General features: G+C 56.8%; 1 protein-coding gene across 18 annotated transcripts in view; it reads right to left on the bottom strand.

Annotated features, from left to right (window-relative positions):
• CRTC1 (CREB regulated transcription coactivator 1) overlaps positions 1-17,737 on the bottom strand; it is a 75,582-nt gene that overhangs the window by 29,273 nt on the left and 28,572 nt on the right. For all 18 annotated transcript variants that reach the window (XM_073803113.1, XM_073803108.1, XM_073803104.1 and 15 more), the window contains exon 2: positions 418-534. In XM_073803113.1, the coding sequence (XP_073659214.1) occupies positions 418-534 (117 nt within the window). The remainder of the gene's footprint in view (positions 1-417; positions 535-17,737) is intronic.

The raw sequence follows: 17,737 nt of genomic DNA, 5'->3' as shown, positions 1-17,737 counted from the left end.
GTGGGTCTCTGCCAGAAAACGTTTGCAGACAAGTGGGGTCAGGCTGAGGGGCCTCCTTCTGAGAATTGCTGGGCTTGCGGATTAGTGAAGCGGGACGGAGCCAAGCCCCAGAGGCCCTGAGCAGTTCCCGCTGCCGCACAGTCGGCCAACAGGTGTAGCGGCTGCCGAAACACTCACAGCCAGACCTCGGCCTCTCTGCGGGCTCCGCTGACAGAGGATGGGCAGGGGGGATCCGGGTGAGGCCTGGCCAGGCCATCCCAGGGGAAGGAGTAGGCGGGGGCTGGGTGGGCGGCGGCAATTGTCTGGTGACCCCAGCTGTTCACCGGCTGTCATGCACGCTCTCTTGCTCTGTGGCCAGGGCCCAGACTGCAACACACTCCAGGTGGGAGGTGGTGTGGGAGAGGAATGGGGGCTCACCTGGAAGGGCAGATCCACGGTGCCGCTCCCAATCTGGTTCACGTTGGGCAGGGACCCGCCATAGTACTGGCCACGGCTTGGGCCCAGCTGCAGGTACTGGGACTTTTGGAGCTGGAGCTGCAAGAGAGAAACCGACAGCTATAGTGTGGGGGGAGCGGGGGTGGTGGTTCCTGAGCACACTCTGCGGAGCATCATTCCCGAGGGCCCCAAGTAGTGGAGTCAGTGGCACCGGGCACAGAGGGTGTGGCACCCCCATGACTCAGATTCTCAAAGGAGCCATGATTCTCTCCATCAAAACCAGCAGAATCAGAGACCCGAGACGCCCAGGTGGCCCTCCCCAGGCAGGGAAACTCGCCCTGGGGGTGCTGCCTCCATGAACTTGAGGGGGCGTCGCCAGCTGATTCAGACAATTTGTGAATAAGCAAGAGTATCAAGTGGACCTGGAGCCTGGAGCCTGCGCAGGAGGCCCCTCACCCCCCCAGGGGAGCCATTTCTTATCACGCCAAAGGCTGCGTTCCTGGGGTGCGGGCCAGAGGCTGCGAATTTACGCCCGGACACAGGAGAAATTGTCTTTCCACTGGCCTGAATCAGAGAGGCCAGCTCAGAAGTGCAGTGCTGGCTTTCAAAGTGCAGCATGTACAATCCCTCTGACAGCACACACAGGGCGAGAGGGTCTGCCAGACCCCGCCTGAGTTCTAAGGAGTCCTGCCCAAGCCCCCAGGCTCCTTCTGCCTGCCCCGCCAGCCTCACGCATTACAGAGCCTTCGTCTGGGGTGGCTGCATCCCTGCACAGTCCTCTGCCCATCACTCGTGTGGGGATTCGTCCTGCTGGGCCAGGCCTCAGAACCAGGAGTCCGGGGCTCCCTGACCAGCCACGGCTGCCTTGGTGCGGGGCTGGGACCGGGCCTTTCCTCGCTGGAGCATCGATTCCACTTTGCCAGGAATAGCAGATGCTCGTGACCTGGTTGACACCACCGGTGGCCCTAGGCCCTCAGCCAGGTCCGCAAAGCCTGTCAGTCTGCCCAGGCTGGTATGCAGGTGCTGTGACGGAGGGGTGGCAGCTGGGCACCCGGGGAGAGGTGGGTGTCCGCTCCAGCCGGCTGGGGCGGTTGCTAGGGTCGACGCTGTGTACACAACAAGACCGGCTCACGTTCCCTCACAAACAGCTCCTGGCAGCACTCCGTTTGCTGTCCGCCCACACCGCCCGGCACTCCCACGCCAGACCCAGCTTCCTGGGGGGCCTCCGACACCGGAGGGGGAAGTGAAGCTCGGGAACTGGCTGCTCGCCCGGCCGAGCACCTCACCCAGGTAAACAGCTGTTTCCTGCGAGCTGCAGTGGAGCCAGGAGGGAGATTGACCTTGCTCCATTCCTCCGCGGGTGGTTCTCAGGCATCTGTAGGGTCCGGCCCAGGCTCTGTCTCCAATGGCTGGAGACGCTCACCGTGAACACCCCACTGTGTCCCTCCCTGCGGTTGCACGAGATGAAATAGGCTAGCCCCCGGTCAGGACGGAGGGGGAGGCCAAGTAGGATGGGCGATGGGCACGGGTTACCTTGCACCCGAGACCCGCCCCCACCCCCCACCCCCCCCCGCCAGGCCCTTCTTGTGTCTGAGCCACGTGGCAGGAACTAGCCTTACATCCACCTCTCAAGAACCACCTCTCGAGTACCATGTGGCCCTGGGGAGCTACAGCCCCCTTCTGGGCCTCAGTTTCCCCCTCTCTAGAGTGGGTGGTCCAGGTGAGCGTGTGTGCACAAACGCCGGTTGTGTGAGATACAGGAAGTGCTTATAACACACGTGCTTCTGTCCCAGGCTGAACGGCCAGCTCTGGAAACCGCGGCATTCTGGAAAGTACTCTGCAAAGCTGCCACGTTCCGGCCCAGAGGGAGCCCAGACTGGCGACAGGCTGCTCATGGCTTGTGCGCTGTTGCAACAGTGGCCCTCTGGCGGAGGCTTTCTTTCCCTTGATGGTTCCCAAGCCCCACCCACTGTGCTTTGGGAATGTCAGGCTTTGTGGTGCGGCCTCTGGAGTGGACACAGTGCGGGGCCCCACTCGTCCTTTGGGGGGGACCCCTGTGCTCACCCTCGGTTGTATGTGGGGCTGTGCAGGAGAGTTAACCTGGCCCAGGGCAGTTTGACCTTTGCCCCCAGCTCCTGGGAAGTGAAAGCGCTGCCTGATAAAGAGTGTCTCTGTTTGCCTAGGTCCTCGGGCCACGCTGGGTATCTATGCCAACAGTGTGACTGCGGGTGGAGGTCTCAGGCCAATGCAATACCAGCTCACCCTCTGCAGCAGCTGCAGACAGCAGTCAGCAGTGTCTGCGTGGCGAACCCCAATAAGAACCCTGGACACCAAGGCTTGGGGCACATCCCTGGTTGACAGCCCCCATGTATGTCATCACACACTGGTGCTGGGAGAAGCAAGCACTGTCCGTGTGATTCCCCGGGAAGGGACAACCTGCAGCTCTGTGTTTGGAAGTCTCCTGGCCGCCGCCCCACGCCAGCTGTGATCTGTGTCGTTTCACTGAAACAGACCCCGCGACCGTATGATGGTTTTCAGTGACTCCTGAGTCCTTCCAGTGAACTGCCGAGCTGAATGTAGTCTTGGGAACCCTCGAATTCTGCAGTTGGTGTCAGATGTGAAGGTGGTCTTAGGGACCCCCTTAACTTTTGCAGGGGCTGACTGCCATCCCAGGCCTGGCCAGGAAGCCCCAGGAGTAAGGTCCTGGGGTGAGGAGGTGCCAGCCTGGGCTCCACCCATGGGCCTGATGCCTCAGAGGGTCCACAAGGAGGAGAGCAGAGTGACACCACCAGTCAGGGTCTAACAAGCTGCCTGACGTTGAAGTTCATGCCTCTTCCCGCTGTCAAGCCACAGTCCCTCGTGCATCCCTCCACCCAGTGGTCCTCACTCTGTACCCCCTCGACGGCGCTTCCTACCCTACCCTACCCCCAATCTCGCCATAAACCCAGCATCCAAGCCAGGGTCTAACATTCAGCAGCACCTGCTGGTGGAACAAAGAAACACAGAACACATGAGTGAAGGAATGAATCAATGAACGAACACCACTGCTCCCGCTCTCAGGAGGTGACTTTCACCAGCCAGGTGACAGTCCCATTTGGAGGCCACATAAGAACCTTTCAGGACACCAACACAACTCCTGATGCCCTCAGGAGGCTTGGGCCACCCCTTCCCCTCACCCCATCCTCATGGGTTTTGGCAGAGGCAGGCGCAGACAGGGCAGTGAAGTCTGGACAAGGCCCACCGGCTCAAAGGAGCTGTGACTCCCAGGCTCCCCCTTGCTTTTGGCCTGCGGGTCAGACAGTCTGGGGTCCAAGTCCAGGCTCCCCAACTGTAAGAGTGGACCCCACTCCAGATACTGAGGGCAGGCAGATGCCCCATCACCCACGCTTTCACGGTGGCCTCCTTGCCTTCTGCTCTCCCCACTCTTCATTTCCTCTGGCCACCTGACCCCAAAGCACCCCAAGTTTGTGACTCCCCCCAGGGCCTCAGCCTGTGACAGCTCCCCCTCCACACCCACCCTGGGGGGGCCTCCCTGACACCCCACCCAAGAAGCAGGCCCCCCCAAGCCACCTTCACACTGGCCTCTGGCTTTGTTGTTGTTGTTTTTTCCCCCGTTGCAGAGCACAGGCTCCGGATGCGCAGGCTCAGCGGCCATGGCTCACGGACCCAGCCTCTCCGCGGCATGTGGGACCCTCCCGGACCAGGGCACGAACTCACGTCCCCTGCATCGGCAGGCGGACTCTCAACCACTGCGCCACCAGGGAAGCCCTGCTGTTGTTGTTTTTAATAAAGTTTTCGGTTCACAGAAAAACTGCAAAGATGGCACAGGGAGTTCCGGAATCACCCTGCCCAGCTTCCCCTAAAGCTACCCTCTTCCTTTACTGGGTCAAAAGGAAGAAAAATGATAGCACCACTGACTGACCCAGGCCTTTTCCATATGCCCCTTGGTTTGTCTAGCCACGTTTGCCCCATCCAAAATGCCTGGCCCATGAACCCTGTCCACCATCCCCATCCTGTAACCGCCAGGTGGCGGGCTCCCGAGACTCACGGTCTACTGGTCACAACGTGTCTGGTGCCAGCACTGCATGGGGCCACGCCGGACCCCCAGGAAGTGCTGCTTTATGTCTGGCCTTGCCTCCCACCAGCATCCTGCAGCCCCAGATCTTTCCAGAACAGTCCAGTTCGTGTCTCTCAAATCCTCTTGCTCCCACGTGTGAACCAACCAACCAACGACGTGGCGCCACACCCTAGGGGTCAGAGGTGTTTCAGGGTTGAGGCCGATGGGGACACGACAGATGACCAGGAAGCACAGCATAGGCCTTAGGCACCCTCTGAGCCACCCTCCCACCCCAAGTGTTGCAGACGGCACCCCTGAGCCCCCGCCACGGGCCACAGAGCCCTTCTCAAGTCTCAGCACATTTAAGCATCACAACTGCCCTGTCTCAGGTGTCCTGAGGCGACCGTAACAAATTACCACAGACTGGGTGGCTTATAACAACAGGAATTCACTCCCTCACAGTTCAAGAGGTGGAAGTCCAAAATCAAGGTGTGGACAGGGTTGGTTCTTTCCAGAGGCTCTGAGGGATGGTCCGTCCCAGGCCCCTCCTGGCTTCACGGGGGTGGAGGGGGGGCGCTCCAGGCGTCCTTGGCTCACAGCTGCCTCACTCCGATCTCCGCCTCTGTCTCTACACGGCCTTCCCCTCTGTGTCTGTGTCTCAAATCCCCCTCTCCTTTCTCTTAGAATAATACCTGTCATTGGGTTCAGAGCCCATCCTAATTTAGAATTAATCTCATCTTGGGACCCTTAATTACACCTGCAGAGACCCTCCTGCCAAGTAAGGTCATATTCCCAGGTTCCAGGGGTGAGCACATGGACATATCTTTTTTTGGGGGGTGGGGGGGCGTCATGAGGCATGGGGGATCTTGGTTCCCCGACCAGGGATCGAACCTGTGGCCCCTGCAGTGGAAGTGCAAAGTCTTAACCACTGGATCACCAGGGAAGTCCCCAGGACACATGTTTTGCGGGGACACAATTCAACCTAAGACAGGCCCTTTGGGGGTTACCTGGTGGCCTAGTGGTTAGGATTCCAGGCTTTCACTGCGGTGGCCCAGGTTCAATCCCTGGTCGGGGAAGATCCCACAAGCCGTGCAGCGAGGCCAAAAAAAAAAAAAGAAAAGAAAAAAAATAGTAATAAGACAGGCCCTTTGAGGAGGTTACCAGCACACTCCGCTTTCCAGATGGGAAAACTGAGACTCAGCAGGCAAGGGAACTGCCCAGGGCCATCAAGCTCAGAAGTGGCCAAGTGGGGCATAGACTCCACTCCTGGAACCTGACTCTCGCATAACCCTGTGGACCAGCGGGTGGTTGGGACCGCAGAGTGTCCCAGAGGCCACATCACATCACAGATCAGAGCACGCCAGCCCTTCTGGGAGCTTATAGTCAGAGCATCAACCCAACCATTTCGGCTCTGCCAAGGGGGACCCAGCACAAGTCTCACTATAAAAAGCCACTTCAGGTCCTGCTTTCGCCCTGGGCCCCTCGTTTCCACACAGGGTTCCCCCGCCCCGGCCCCTGACACAGCCTGAGTGAGGACTGGCCCTCCCCCACCAAAGTCCTTCTCCCCCACCCGACCCCCACTCCCCCTACAGAACCGTGTATAAATGGGTGGCTTCTCCAGCCTCTCCCAACCCCCTTGCTGACAGGACCCCACAGGGACAGAGTTGCCCAGCACAGCGTGCATCCCCAGTCTGTGTCCACATCCCTACTGGGCACACAACCCCCGATCCTGGCACCGTCCAAGGGGCTGGGAGGAGTGGGGGCCACAAGGCCGGGGAAGCACGGGGGCCCGTGGCCCTGGGAAGTCATGGCAGATGCAATCACTTCTCCAGGGCAGCCCCCGTCCTCTGGGACCCCCACAGGATACAGCAAATTCCCATCTGCCAACCCTTCCCAGGCCTCGCTGTCTAGAAGGAGCTGGCCTCGGTCAGGTCCATCAGCAACCACCATGGCAACTGGCCAAGCTTCTAATGAAATTAAGGGGAGTAGCTGAAGGCTGAGCTCTGTCCTGCAAAGCCAGGGCAGGCATGGGGGCCACAGCAGAGCACCAGAGAGGAGCTGTGAGCTCTCAGCAGACCTGTTTCCCCCTCTCACCACGAAGGTCTGCACTGTCTGGCCCTCTGCTCTCCCTCCCCCAACCACTGTGCTCTACCAGCTGAGGTAACTGCCTCAGGGCCTTTGCACTGGCCCTCCCTCCTCCAGAAGGCTCTTCCCGCTGGGCCAGCCCAACACTGCGCACCTCTCCCCCACGGGGTCACCTCCTTCCTTCCACGGCTCACTATCCAAAACCACCCGACCAAGGTCTATCTCCTCCCATTAGACTGTCAGCCCTGCAAGGACCCTGGCACAATGGAGTAGCTTGGCACTCACACGGGGACTGAGAGACCAGATAACAGATGAACATGTGAATGCAGGAACAACTAACTGTTCGATGTGCTCAGAATCCCAGGCAGGGACAATGTTTCTCCTGTGCCCACATGGGACAGCCCACCCCCCGACTCTGGGGAAACTGAGGCCCAAGGAAGAACAGGCGGCTTCCCAAGTACACGAAGAGCCACTCGTGAGAGGGAGGTGGAGGGCAAATCCCACCTCAAGTGCAGGATCCTTCTGGGACCTGAGTGCTGAGCAGGACCCCAGGGGATTCGCACACCCTGGCCTGAGCACGGCCCCTCAGGGCTCCCCTAGGTGGAGTCCTCAGCAGGCTGCCAACAGCAGAGGGGTCACCTTTCGGGGTTATTCCCTGGGAGGGAGAGACCAGGGCTTCATCAGGTTCTCCAAGTATTCCAGCAGCAGTAGGGGCCTGTGGAGGGAGCCCCAGAGAGCCCCTGAAAGGGTCTGATTCTGAGTCACGTGGAGCTGCCAGTGCATTTTCCGGGGCCAGCAGTCCCTGAGAGGTGTGTGCACCCCACTTAGTCTGGCTGTGTCCCTCCAGGTTCCTTCCAAGGCCTGGCCCCAAGTGCCTGCCTGGTCTTAGCTTGCGCACCAGACGTGAGCTTGGGGAGGGGAGACGGCCCCTCCCAGGCTCCATTCCCAACATCTGTGGGTCGTGCCGTCTCTCCCCACACCTCTCGGAAACCTGGGGCTCTGGGGGAGACGGCTGTGCCTGCACAGGTACCCAACCAGGAAGGCCCGGAACCACTCCTCTCCCTTCTTAAACATTTTTTTTTCTTTGTTATCAAAATAAAAGTCACACAACATAAAATGAACCCTTTGAGGGGCTTCCCTGGTGGCGCAGTGGTTGAGAGTCCGCCTGCCGATGCAGGGGACACGGGTTCGTGCCCCGGTCCGGGAGGATCCCACGTGCCGCGGAGCGGCTGGGCCTGTGAACCATGGCCGCTGAGCCTGCGCGTCCGGAGCCTGTGCTCCGCGACGGGAGAGGCCACAACAGTGAGAGGCCCGCGTACCGCAAAAAAAAAAAAAAAAGAACCCTTTGAAATTGTACAATTCAGTACCATCTAGTACATTCACAGTGTCGTGGGACCATCACCTCTAGCCAGGTCCAGAACATTCGCATCACCCCAAAAGAGACCCAGCGCTCATTAGCAGTTGCTCCGCATCCCCCCACCCAGAGCCCCGGCAACCACTAACCTGCTTTCTGTGTCTGTGGATTTGCCTGTTCTTGATATTTCACAGAAATGGGATCACACACTATCTGTCCCTCTGCGTCTGGCTTCTTTCTCTCAGCGTGGTGTTTTTAGAGTTCGTCCACACGGCAGCACGTGTCAGAGCTTCATTCCTTTTTATGTCTGAATAATATTCCACTGCGTGGATGGATCACATTTTGTCCATTCATCTATTAACGCAAGTGTGTTGTCCCACCTTTTGGCGACTGTGACTAGTGCTGCCGTGGATGTGCATGTACAAGTATCTGAGTCCCTGTTTTCAAATCTCTCAGGTATGTACCTCCAAACAGAACTGCTGGATCATATGGTAACTCCGTATTTCTCTTGTTGAGGAACTGTCAGACTGTTTCCCACAGCTACTGCACCATTTTCCATTCCCACCAGCAGGGCACGAGGGTCCCAATTTCCCCACATCCTCATCAACACTTGTTAGTGTCTGTTGCTTTGACAGTAGCCATCCTGATGGGTGGGAGGTGGTATCTCATTTCAGTTCTGATTTTCATTTCCCTGATGACTACTGAGGTTGAGCATCTTCTCATGTGCTTATCGGTCACTGTACATCTTCTTTGGAGAAAGGTCTATTCAATTCCTTTGCCTTTTAAAAAAATTGGGTTGTATGTCTTTTTCTTGTTGAGTTATAAGAGTTCTTTATATATTCTGGATCTTAATCCCTTATCAGCTATATGGTTTGCAAATATTTCATTTTCTTGACAGTCTTTTGATGCATCGAAGTTTTAAATGCTGATATGCTCCAATTAATCTATTTTTTTTTGCTTGTGCTTTTAGTGTCACCATCTAAAACTCCATCCCTAACCCAAGTCCAGGAAGATTTACACCTATTCTTCCTTCTAGGAATTTTATAGATTGAGCTCTTACATTTAGGCTTTTGGTACATTTTTAATTCACTGTTGTTGGAAATTCCCTGGTGGTCCAGTGGTTAGGACTCTGTGCTTTCATTGCCAAGGGCCCGGGTTCAATCCCTGGTCGGGGAACTAAGATCCTGCGAGCCGTGAGGTGCGGCCAAAAACAGTAATAATTCACCGCTGTTAACTTTGTTGCTGCCCCAGTCCCACCTCACCATGGGCCCCCACGCCAACTGACAGCTCCACAGTGAGGAGAGCCAGGCTGCCCCCACGAAGCGTGCCCGGTACACTGGAGTTTCTCATTACACGTCTACCGAGCATGGGAAGGAATAATGAATGAACTCGGGAATGAATGAAAGCATCACAGGCATGTGGCCGAGCGTGGATTCCAGGCTGAGTCACCCCGGCCCCCGGCCCCCCTGGCCGACTGAGACACTCCCCAGCTGCCTCCTCACTCGTTCCCAAAGTGTAAATACAGAACCAGATACACAAACACCGAGTGCGCCTCGGAATGCCTTTAATCAGGCCCTGCTGCCGCTGCCAAATCCGCATCCCCGGCTGATTCGGAGGGTCCGCTCTGAGCATGTTTTGTTTCCCTCGCTGGTGGCCGTTGTTGAGCACAGACGGTCGGGCTGGGATGTAGGAAGGGTCCCTTGGGGTCTGAGTGCAGCACAGCTGGCTCCTGGGGGGCCTCTCTCCCCTGCCCGCCAGCCAGGCACCCACTCTGGGTGGGGCCTCGAAGCAGCCCTGAGATGGGGAGACATGGCTTCACCTCCGTTTTACAAGGGGGGAAACTGAAGCCCCGGGGGGGAATGACTGGCTCGCCCTGAGGTCACCTGGGAAACGGGACGGGGCCTCGGTTACAATCCAGGCTCTTTTCCTGGCAAACCTCAATTTCCCGGTGGCCCACAAGGCCCTCCCCTGCCTCCTGCCTCTGGGCCCTTGCACCCACCTCACCCTTTTCTGGAACCTTCCATGGAGCTCCTTCTCATCCTTTGGGTTTGCTCAAACATGACAAGAAGCCTACCCTGACCCCTTACTTCCAAAATAACCCTCTGTATTAACTCGGGCCGCTGTAACAAAATACCACAGACTGGGTGGCTTAAGCAGCAGATGTGTACTTCTCAGAGTTTCGGAGGCTGCAGTCTGAGATCAGGGTGCCGGCACAGCCTCTGGTGAGAGCCCTGTTGTTGGCCTGCAGAACGCTGCCTTTTCCCAGTGTCCTCACGTGGCCTTTCCTTGGGGTGCGTTCAGTGAGAAGTCTCTCTCTCCCTCTTATAAGAACACCTGTCCTATCGGATCAGGAACCCTCCCTTATGACCTCAGTTCACCTCAATCACCTCCTGCACGCCCCATCTCCACATAGGGTCACACCGGAGGCTAGGGCTTCCACACAGGAATCTGGGGAACACAGTTCGGTCCGCAGCACCCTCTCACGGATAAGCTGCCGGCCTGTGTCTGTCTGGTGGGCCAACAGGCCCTGACAGCTGGGGCCCTGCTTGCCTGGCCTCCATAGGTGCCTCAGGGACCAGCTCCCATCCTGAGGAAGCAACCATCGACAGCTCTATCTGTTGTTCTTGTGGTTTGTTAATATTTATTTAGTTAGTTAGTTATTTCTGTGGCTGCGTCGGGTCTTAGTCACAGTGCATAGGCTCTTCGTTGGGGTACGCGGGCTTCTCTCTAGTTGTCGCGCTCCAGAGCGCACGGGCTCAGGAGTTGCGGCTTGCAGGCTTAGTTGCCCCGCATGGCATGTGGGATCTTAGTTCCCTGACGAGGGATCGAACCCGCGTCCCCTGAATTGGAAGGTGGATTCTTAACCACTGGACCACCAGGGAAGTCCTGTGTTTTGTTTCGTTTCGCTGCACTGCACAGTAGGCAGGATCTCAGTTCCCTGACCAGGGATCGAACCCACACCCCCGGCAGTGGAAGCACGGAGTCCTAACCACTGGACCACCAGGGAATTCCTAACAGCTGTATCTGGAATTGGGAAGCCCAGAACCGCCCCACACCCTGAGTCCTCTGGGAACACCCACAGCTAGCCAGGCCCAGGCGAAGCCCAGGGACCCCAGGACTCTCCCAGCAGGAGCCCCCAGGGTGTAGGGTGGGGTGGCCTGCAAGGATAGGTCTTCTCTGGACCTTTCCCGGGAGTCAGTGAGGCGGAGGTGACAAGTGGTGCGTGCTGCTCCGGGGCTGCCGCAGACAGAGACGTGATGGGTGGACAATCACGGCTGGCGTTTCCAGAATCAGTGGCCCAAATGTAAAGTCATGTGCCTGTTCACCAGGGTCACGGGTGAGGGCCGGGTGGGGGCACGTGCAAGGCAGCACAGAGGAGCAGGAACAGCCCAGGATGAATCAGCTCAGCCACTATACGGGGGCTGCATGCCCACCTGGAACCTCAGGATATGACCTTGCTTGAAAATAGTTTTTGCAGCTGTGATTAGTTCAGGCTCTTGAGATGAGGTCATCCTGGATTTCGGGAGATCCCTAAATCCAACGACTAGTGCTCTCCGAAGAAGAGAACACAGAGACGGACAGGGAGAAGGCCGTGTGACGGTGAAGGCAGAGATCGGAGGATGCAGCTACAGCCAAGGGTTATGAGAAGCCACCAGAGCTGGGAGAGGGGCCTGGGACAGACTCCCACTGAGAGCCCCCAGATGGATCCAACCCTGCACACACCTTGATCTGGGACTTCTCGTCTCCAGAACTATGAGGGAGTAGATTTCCGGGTTTTTTTTTTTCTGTTTGTTTTCGTTTTGTTTTGAATCTGTTTGGTTTTTTGTTTTGTATTTTTTTTTTTTGCAGTACGCGGGCCTCTCACTGTTGTGGCCTCTCCCGTTGCAGAGCAACAGGATCCGGACGCACAGGCTCAGCAGCCATGGCTCACGGGCCCAGCCGCTCCGCGGCATGTGGGATCTTCCCGGACCGGGGCACGAACCTGTGTTCCCTGCATCAGCAGGCAGACTCTCAACCACTGCGCCACCAGGGAAGCCCTGTTTGGTATTTTTTGATCCTTATGTTGTTATCAAATTCTTTTTTTTTCCAAAACAACTTTTTTATTGGAGTTGATTTACAATGTTGTGTTAGTTTCAGGTGTATAGCAAAGTGATTCAGTTATACAAATATATATATAGCTGTTCTTTTTCAGATTCTTTTCCATTGTAGGTTATTACAAGATACTGAATATAGTTCCCTGTGCTGTATAGTAGGTCCTTGTTTATTTTATTTTATTTATTTTATTTTTTTGGCTGCATTGGGTCTTCGTTGCTGCTCATGGGCTTTCTCTAGTTGCGGCGAGCGGGGGCTACTCTTCATCGAGGTGCGCTGGCTTCTCATTGCGGTGGCCTCTGCGGAGCACGGGCTCTAGGCGCATGGGCTTCAGTAGTTGCAGCACGCGGGCTTCAGTAGTTGCGGCGCGCGGGCTCAGTAGTTGTGGCTCACGGGCTCAGTAGTTGTGGCTCACGGGCTCTAGAGCGCAGGCTCAGTAGTTGTGGAACACGGGCTTAGTTGCTCTGCGACATGTGGGATCTTCCTGGACCAGGGCTCAAACCTGTGTCCCCTGCACTGGCAGGTGGACTCTTAACCACTGCACCACCAGGGAAGTCCCTGTTTATCTATTTTATATATAGTAGTGTGTATCTGTTAATCCCAAACTCCTAATTTATCCCTCCCCCTCCCCCTCCCCTCAGGTAACCAGAAGTTTGTTTTCTATATCTGTGAGTCTATTTCTGCTTTGTAAATTCATTTGTATTATTTTTTTAGACTCCACATATAAGTGATGTCATATGGTATTTGTCTTTCTCTGACTTACTTCACTTAGTATGATAATCTCTAGGTCCATCCACATTGCTGCAAATGGCATTATTTCATTCTTTTCTATGGCTGAGTAGTATTCCATTGTATAAATATACCACATCTTCTTAATCCAATCATCTGTTAATAGGCACATGGGTTGCTTCCATATCTTGGCTATTCTAAATAGTGCTGCTTTGAACATTGGGGTGCATGTATCTTTTCAAATTAGAGTTTTCATCTTTTCTGGATATATGCCCAGGAGAGACTTTTGTTGTTTTAAGCCTCCCAGCTTAAGGTACTTTGCTACAGGAGCCCTAGGAAACTAACTCTGGGGGCCCAGAGAGGAGGCAGGGCCACTCAGAGCCAAGCTTGGGGGAGGTGGGGACCCTGAGAATGGATGATCGGGGAAGGCCGATGATGGGGACCCTTAAGGTGATACTCCAGGGTGAAGAAGTAAGGGTCTAGGCAGAGGGAACATTAGGGGCAGAAGTGGAAGCCCAGGAAGAGAGGGAAGACAAGGTCAGGCCAGCTCTGATGGGCAGTTACTGCAGAGTGGTGGGGAGGGAAGCACAGGTGCCCAGTCCATGACAGCACAGGGAGGCAGTGAACGCCCAGCTGGAGACCCAGGGGCTGGTGACACCATAGTGGACTCGCCAGGCGGCGCAGTCTTGGCACACTGGGAGCTGCAGAAGGGCCCCCCCAAGAAACGCCCCTGGAAGGTCCTCAAGGCACCCTTCCCCGACACTATGCCAATCCCACCCCAAGGTTCTGGGGGCTGTACTAGGTGGGACAAAAGGGACATGGGGTCTTACTGGGCACAGAGCTCCACGGGAGCTGCACACCTCCCTCTGGCCTGCACCTGGGCACTGCATCCCAGCAGGCTGGGGTGGGATCAAGTGCGCAGGGGCCTCAGCAACGGGACTGCCCCCAACCCCTTCACCACATACTGACTGCAGGGCCATAGCCCATCACCGTCAGGTTCAGAGGGTGGGAGTCGGCGGGGAGGGTGTGTGCAGCAGCCCAGGAGGGCCCAGTGTTTGCTCTCCTACCCCTGCCCTATACAAGCCCTGACAGGTCCTAGAGAGGTGTGAGGGGCCCCAAGCGGGAAGCAGGGGAGCCATGCTTTGCAAGCCCAAAGGCAAAGCCCAGTGCTGCCAGCAGGGCCAACTGGAGATGCTGCTCCCCTGTTCCACAGCCTGACGTCCATGGGAGAGGAGGCCGACTGCCCCACAGGCACAGGATGGCCTGCACACGAGCGCCAGCCCCGACCCCATCTGTCTAGGCAGCAGGTCCCCACAGCCTGGCTGAGCCTCCCCCAAGGCAGGCGGCCGAGTCTAGCACACAGTGAGGCCCCTTCCAAATGGCCAAACGCACCTGGTTTCACCTGTGACCTCAGGAAGCTCTCCCGGCCTCCAGGGGGGCTACTCAGCCCGGGCCCAGCAGGAGGCTCTGGGGGGAGGCCCCGGGGCTGGGGGGCTCGAGGCCAGAGAGGCTTCCAAGAGTGAGGCCAACAGAATAATCAAGTGAACTTCGAAAGCAGGTCAGGCTTGAAGAAGCTACTTGGAGTTGCCCATTTCTACTATGACTGTGTTCTAACGTTACTTGATTTCTGGAGCTGATAAGATCTAGAACTCTGATATGTTTAAGTCCAAACCCCTTAGACGCTGCAGTTCTTTCCCAGTTTTGCTTACCCACAATTCATTCTGTGTAGCTAATTAAGCTGGAGAAGCCTGGGAATAATGTTTGGAACCAGGTTAATAAAGTTCCTTGCCTAGTAACAAAAAAAAAAGAAAGAAAGAAAAGAAAGAGTGGGGTGGCGGTTCAGGACAGTGCACACTCCCGACCCCTGGCAGCCTCGCCACGTGGAGAGGCACGGCGGGAAGGGTGCTTCTGTGGGTGCAGGAACCCTGACCCCAGGGCCATCTATGTCCACCCCCCACTCTGGGGCACTATACAAGTTTCCTGGGGCTGCCGTAACAAATGATCACAAACTGGGTGGCTTAAAAAACAGGAATTTATTCCCTCACCGTTCTGGAAACCAGAAGTCTGAAATCAAGGTGTGAGCAGGGTTGGACCCTTCGGGAGGCTCTGAGGGACAATCTGTCCCAGGCCTCTCTCCTGACTGCAGGTGGCTTTCGGCAGTCCATGGTGTTCCTGGGCTTGTAGACGTGTCACCCCGATCTCTGCCTCTGTCTTCACGTGGCCTTCTCCCTACGTGACTCTGTTCTGTCTTCTTGTAAGGACCCCAGGCACTGGATTCGGGGCGCACCCTATTCCAGGATGACCTCACGGTGACTTGATGAGATCTGCAAAGACCTTATTTCCAAATAAGGTCCCATTTGCAGGTTCTGGTTAAACATGAACTTGGGGGAGGGGCGACACTCTTCAACCCACCAGAGTCACCTCATCCTGTGTCCCCTCGAGTCCCACACTAAGAACCATCCCATAATGGCAACATCTCAGAGCTCAAGCCCCAGCCCTGCTCCTGCAGCCCCTGGGCCTCCCGGGCCGTGCTCTCTCCTTCACTTCCTCCGCTGTCACCCAGGGGCTGAGGGGTGAAGCCAGGTCGGCACACAGACCCGCCCAGCACACGTCAGCTACAGAGGAAATGACCCAGACCCTGAGAGGCAGGTGGCCGGCAGCGTCTGCAGAGCCATTTGGCTGCATCCATTGGGAGCCTAAACGATGTTCCTGCCCTATGACCTGTAATCCCACTTCTGGGAAGCTCTCTTGAGGAAGATGGTCCAAAAGGCAGATTTATGCACAAGGATGTTCCTGCAGCGTCGCAGAGCTGCAGAGCGAGAAGCCCGAGCTGCATGGCAGGATCCTCCAGAGAAGAGCAGGGGACACACGCCTGCCCCCAGGGCCGGAGGTGGACGATGGGGAACCCACCTTCTGGTGCAATTTCTAGACCATCTCTGTGGTTGGTCCGTGCAGGCGCAGGCTGACCCGGGAGAAGGCTGGGCTATCCCCTTTCCAGGGACAACCCCAAGTGGGAACAGGAGCTGAAGTGTGCAGGCTGCAGGGTGGCCGGCAGCCCCAGAAATGCCCCACGGGACATGGGAGGAACTCCAGGTCAAAGGAAGGGCCACGGCAAATCGCATAACCAGGGTGACTGGGGCCACCTGGGCTTGAAGCGGGGACCCAACACTCCACGTTCGTCCTCCACAGGCCAGAGACTGACATGAACCCGAAAACAGGCCAACACAATGATCCTGACAGTGAGGGGTTCTGTGAGGGCGGGGGGCTCCCTGGAGGCCATGGGGAGAGATGCCCCAGCTGCATGGAGCAGGGGAAGGGAGGCTGCTTGAGGTGCAGAGGCCCCGCAGAGGTCAGAGGTCAGAGAGGAGGCTCCCCCCGACTCGGGCCAAGGGGCTTGGGGAGTGGTGGGAGCGTGATCTCACATGCAGACAGTGAGTCACAGATGTCCACCCAGTATACCTGGGGGACACAGAGAGGCATCCCCAGCTCCGGGCAGGCCCACCAAAAGGGCATGGGAGGTAGGAGGGACAGAGCAGGCGTGCTGGGGTGACACAAGGCAGGGCTGGGTGGGCGACAGGGTCAGAAGCCCCTGACTGACAAGGGCAACGAAGATGGTGACAGCAAGACCTAAACGGCACCTTCCCACATCCCACCAGGTGCCGACCAGGCACCTGACGTGGGTCAGCTCAGGCACGTGCAGTGGGTTCACTTAGGTCCCTAAAAACTTAAGTCCACATCCTCACCCCAGAAACCTGTGACTTTGACCTAATTTGGAAAGAGGGTCTTTACAGATGTAATTAAGGAAAGTATCTTGGGATGGAGAAATCTTCCTGCGTTATCCAGGTGGGCCCTAAATCCAATGACAAGTGTCCTTATAAGAGACAGAAGAGGAGACACACACAGGGAGAAGGCCACGTGGAGATGAGGCAGAGACTGAGGCAGAGACTGAGGCAGAGACTGATGCAGTCACACACTAAGGAACGGGGGAGCCCCCAGAAGCCGGAAGAAGCAAGGAAGACTCTGCCCCCAGACTTTCAGAGGGAGCCATGGCCCTGCTGACACCTTGATTTCAGACTTCTGGCCTCCAAAGCTGTGAGAGAATAAACTCCTGCTGTTTGAAGCCCCCCCAGTCAGTAGTACTTGTTACAGCAGCCCCAAGACACTCATACCCACAGATCGCCCAAGCCAGGACAGATGCAGCCATCTCCCCTTCCCAGGGGAAGCTGAGGCTGGTGGGCGGGCCCTGAACCCCTCCCCCACGCACAGATGGTACCCTATTACCTCTCTCTTTTAACTTGAAAACGAAGTTGAACTCCAGCAAGCACAAAGAACTACATACCACACATCCACTCCCTCAGTCTAAGACCTAATAACTGTCACCGCTCCGTCATCTTGGCCTCTCACTTTGCAAAGTGGACAACGGAGCCCTGAGGAGGCCACCAGGGCACCCACATTACCGCCATGCTTCCCACCGGGCGACACTGGACGCCATCACCCTTGACGCACTGACTCACGATCTGCCTTCTGGGGGCTCTGAGAGCACCAGGGCCTCTGAGGGGACAGAGGCTACTTGGGGACCGTCTAGTTCCATCAGGGCCCCACACCCCTCTCACTAACAGGCCCCTCTGAGCATCCAGGTTACGCGGCCCTGTTAGGCACCCCCCGCCCCCAAACAGAGGGCCCAGAGGCAAAAGATACCCAACAGATAAGCACATGCCCGGGCCTTCCAGAGTTCCCCACAAGGTCCTCCGTCCAGCAGGTACCAAGCCCACTACTGGAAACACCAAACCCACCACAGGCATGAACTTCTGACACTTTAAACCTCACGGTGGTGCCACCACACGTCCCCAGAGGTCGGACAGTCCCACAGCTAGAACCGGCGGACAGAGACAGAAGTGGGGAGACTGAAGGTCATATGTAAACACATTTACAAACCGTGGATGGACTGTTCACAACTGCCAAAAGGCGGAAACAACTAAACGGAC

Source organism: Tursiops truncatus, chromosome 3, assembly GCF_011762595.2.
Source record: "Tursiops truncatus isolate mTurTru1 chromosome 3, mTurTru1.mat.Y, whole genome shotgun sequence".
Taxonomy (NCBI): Eukaryota; Metazoa; Chordata; class Mammalia; order Artiodactyla; family Delphinidae; genus Tursiops; species Tursiops truncatus.
Note: the sequence above shows the minus strand (reverse complement) of the source record. Positions and strands in the feature narration are given on the sequence as shown.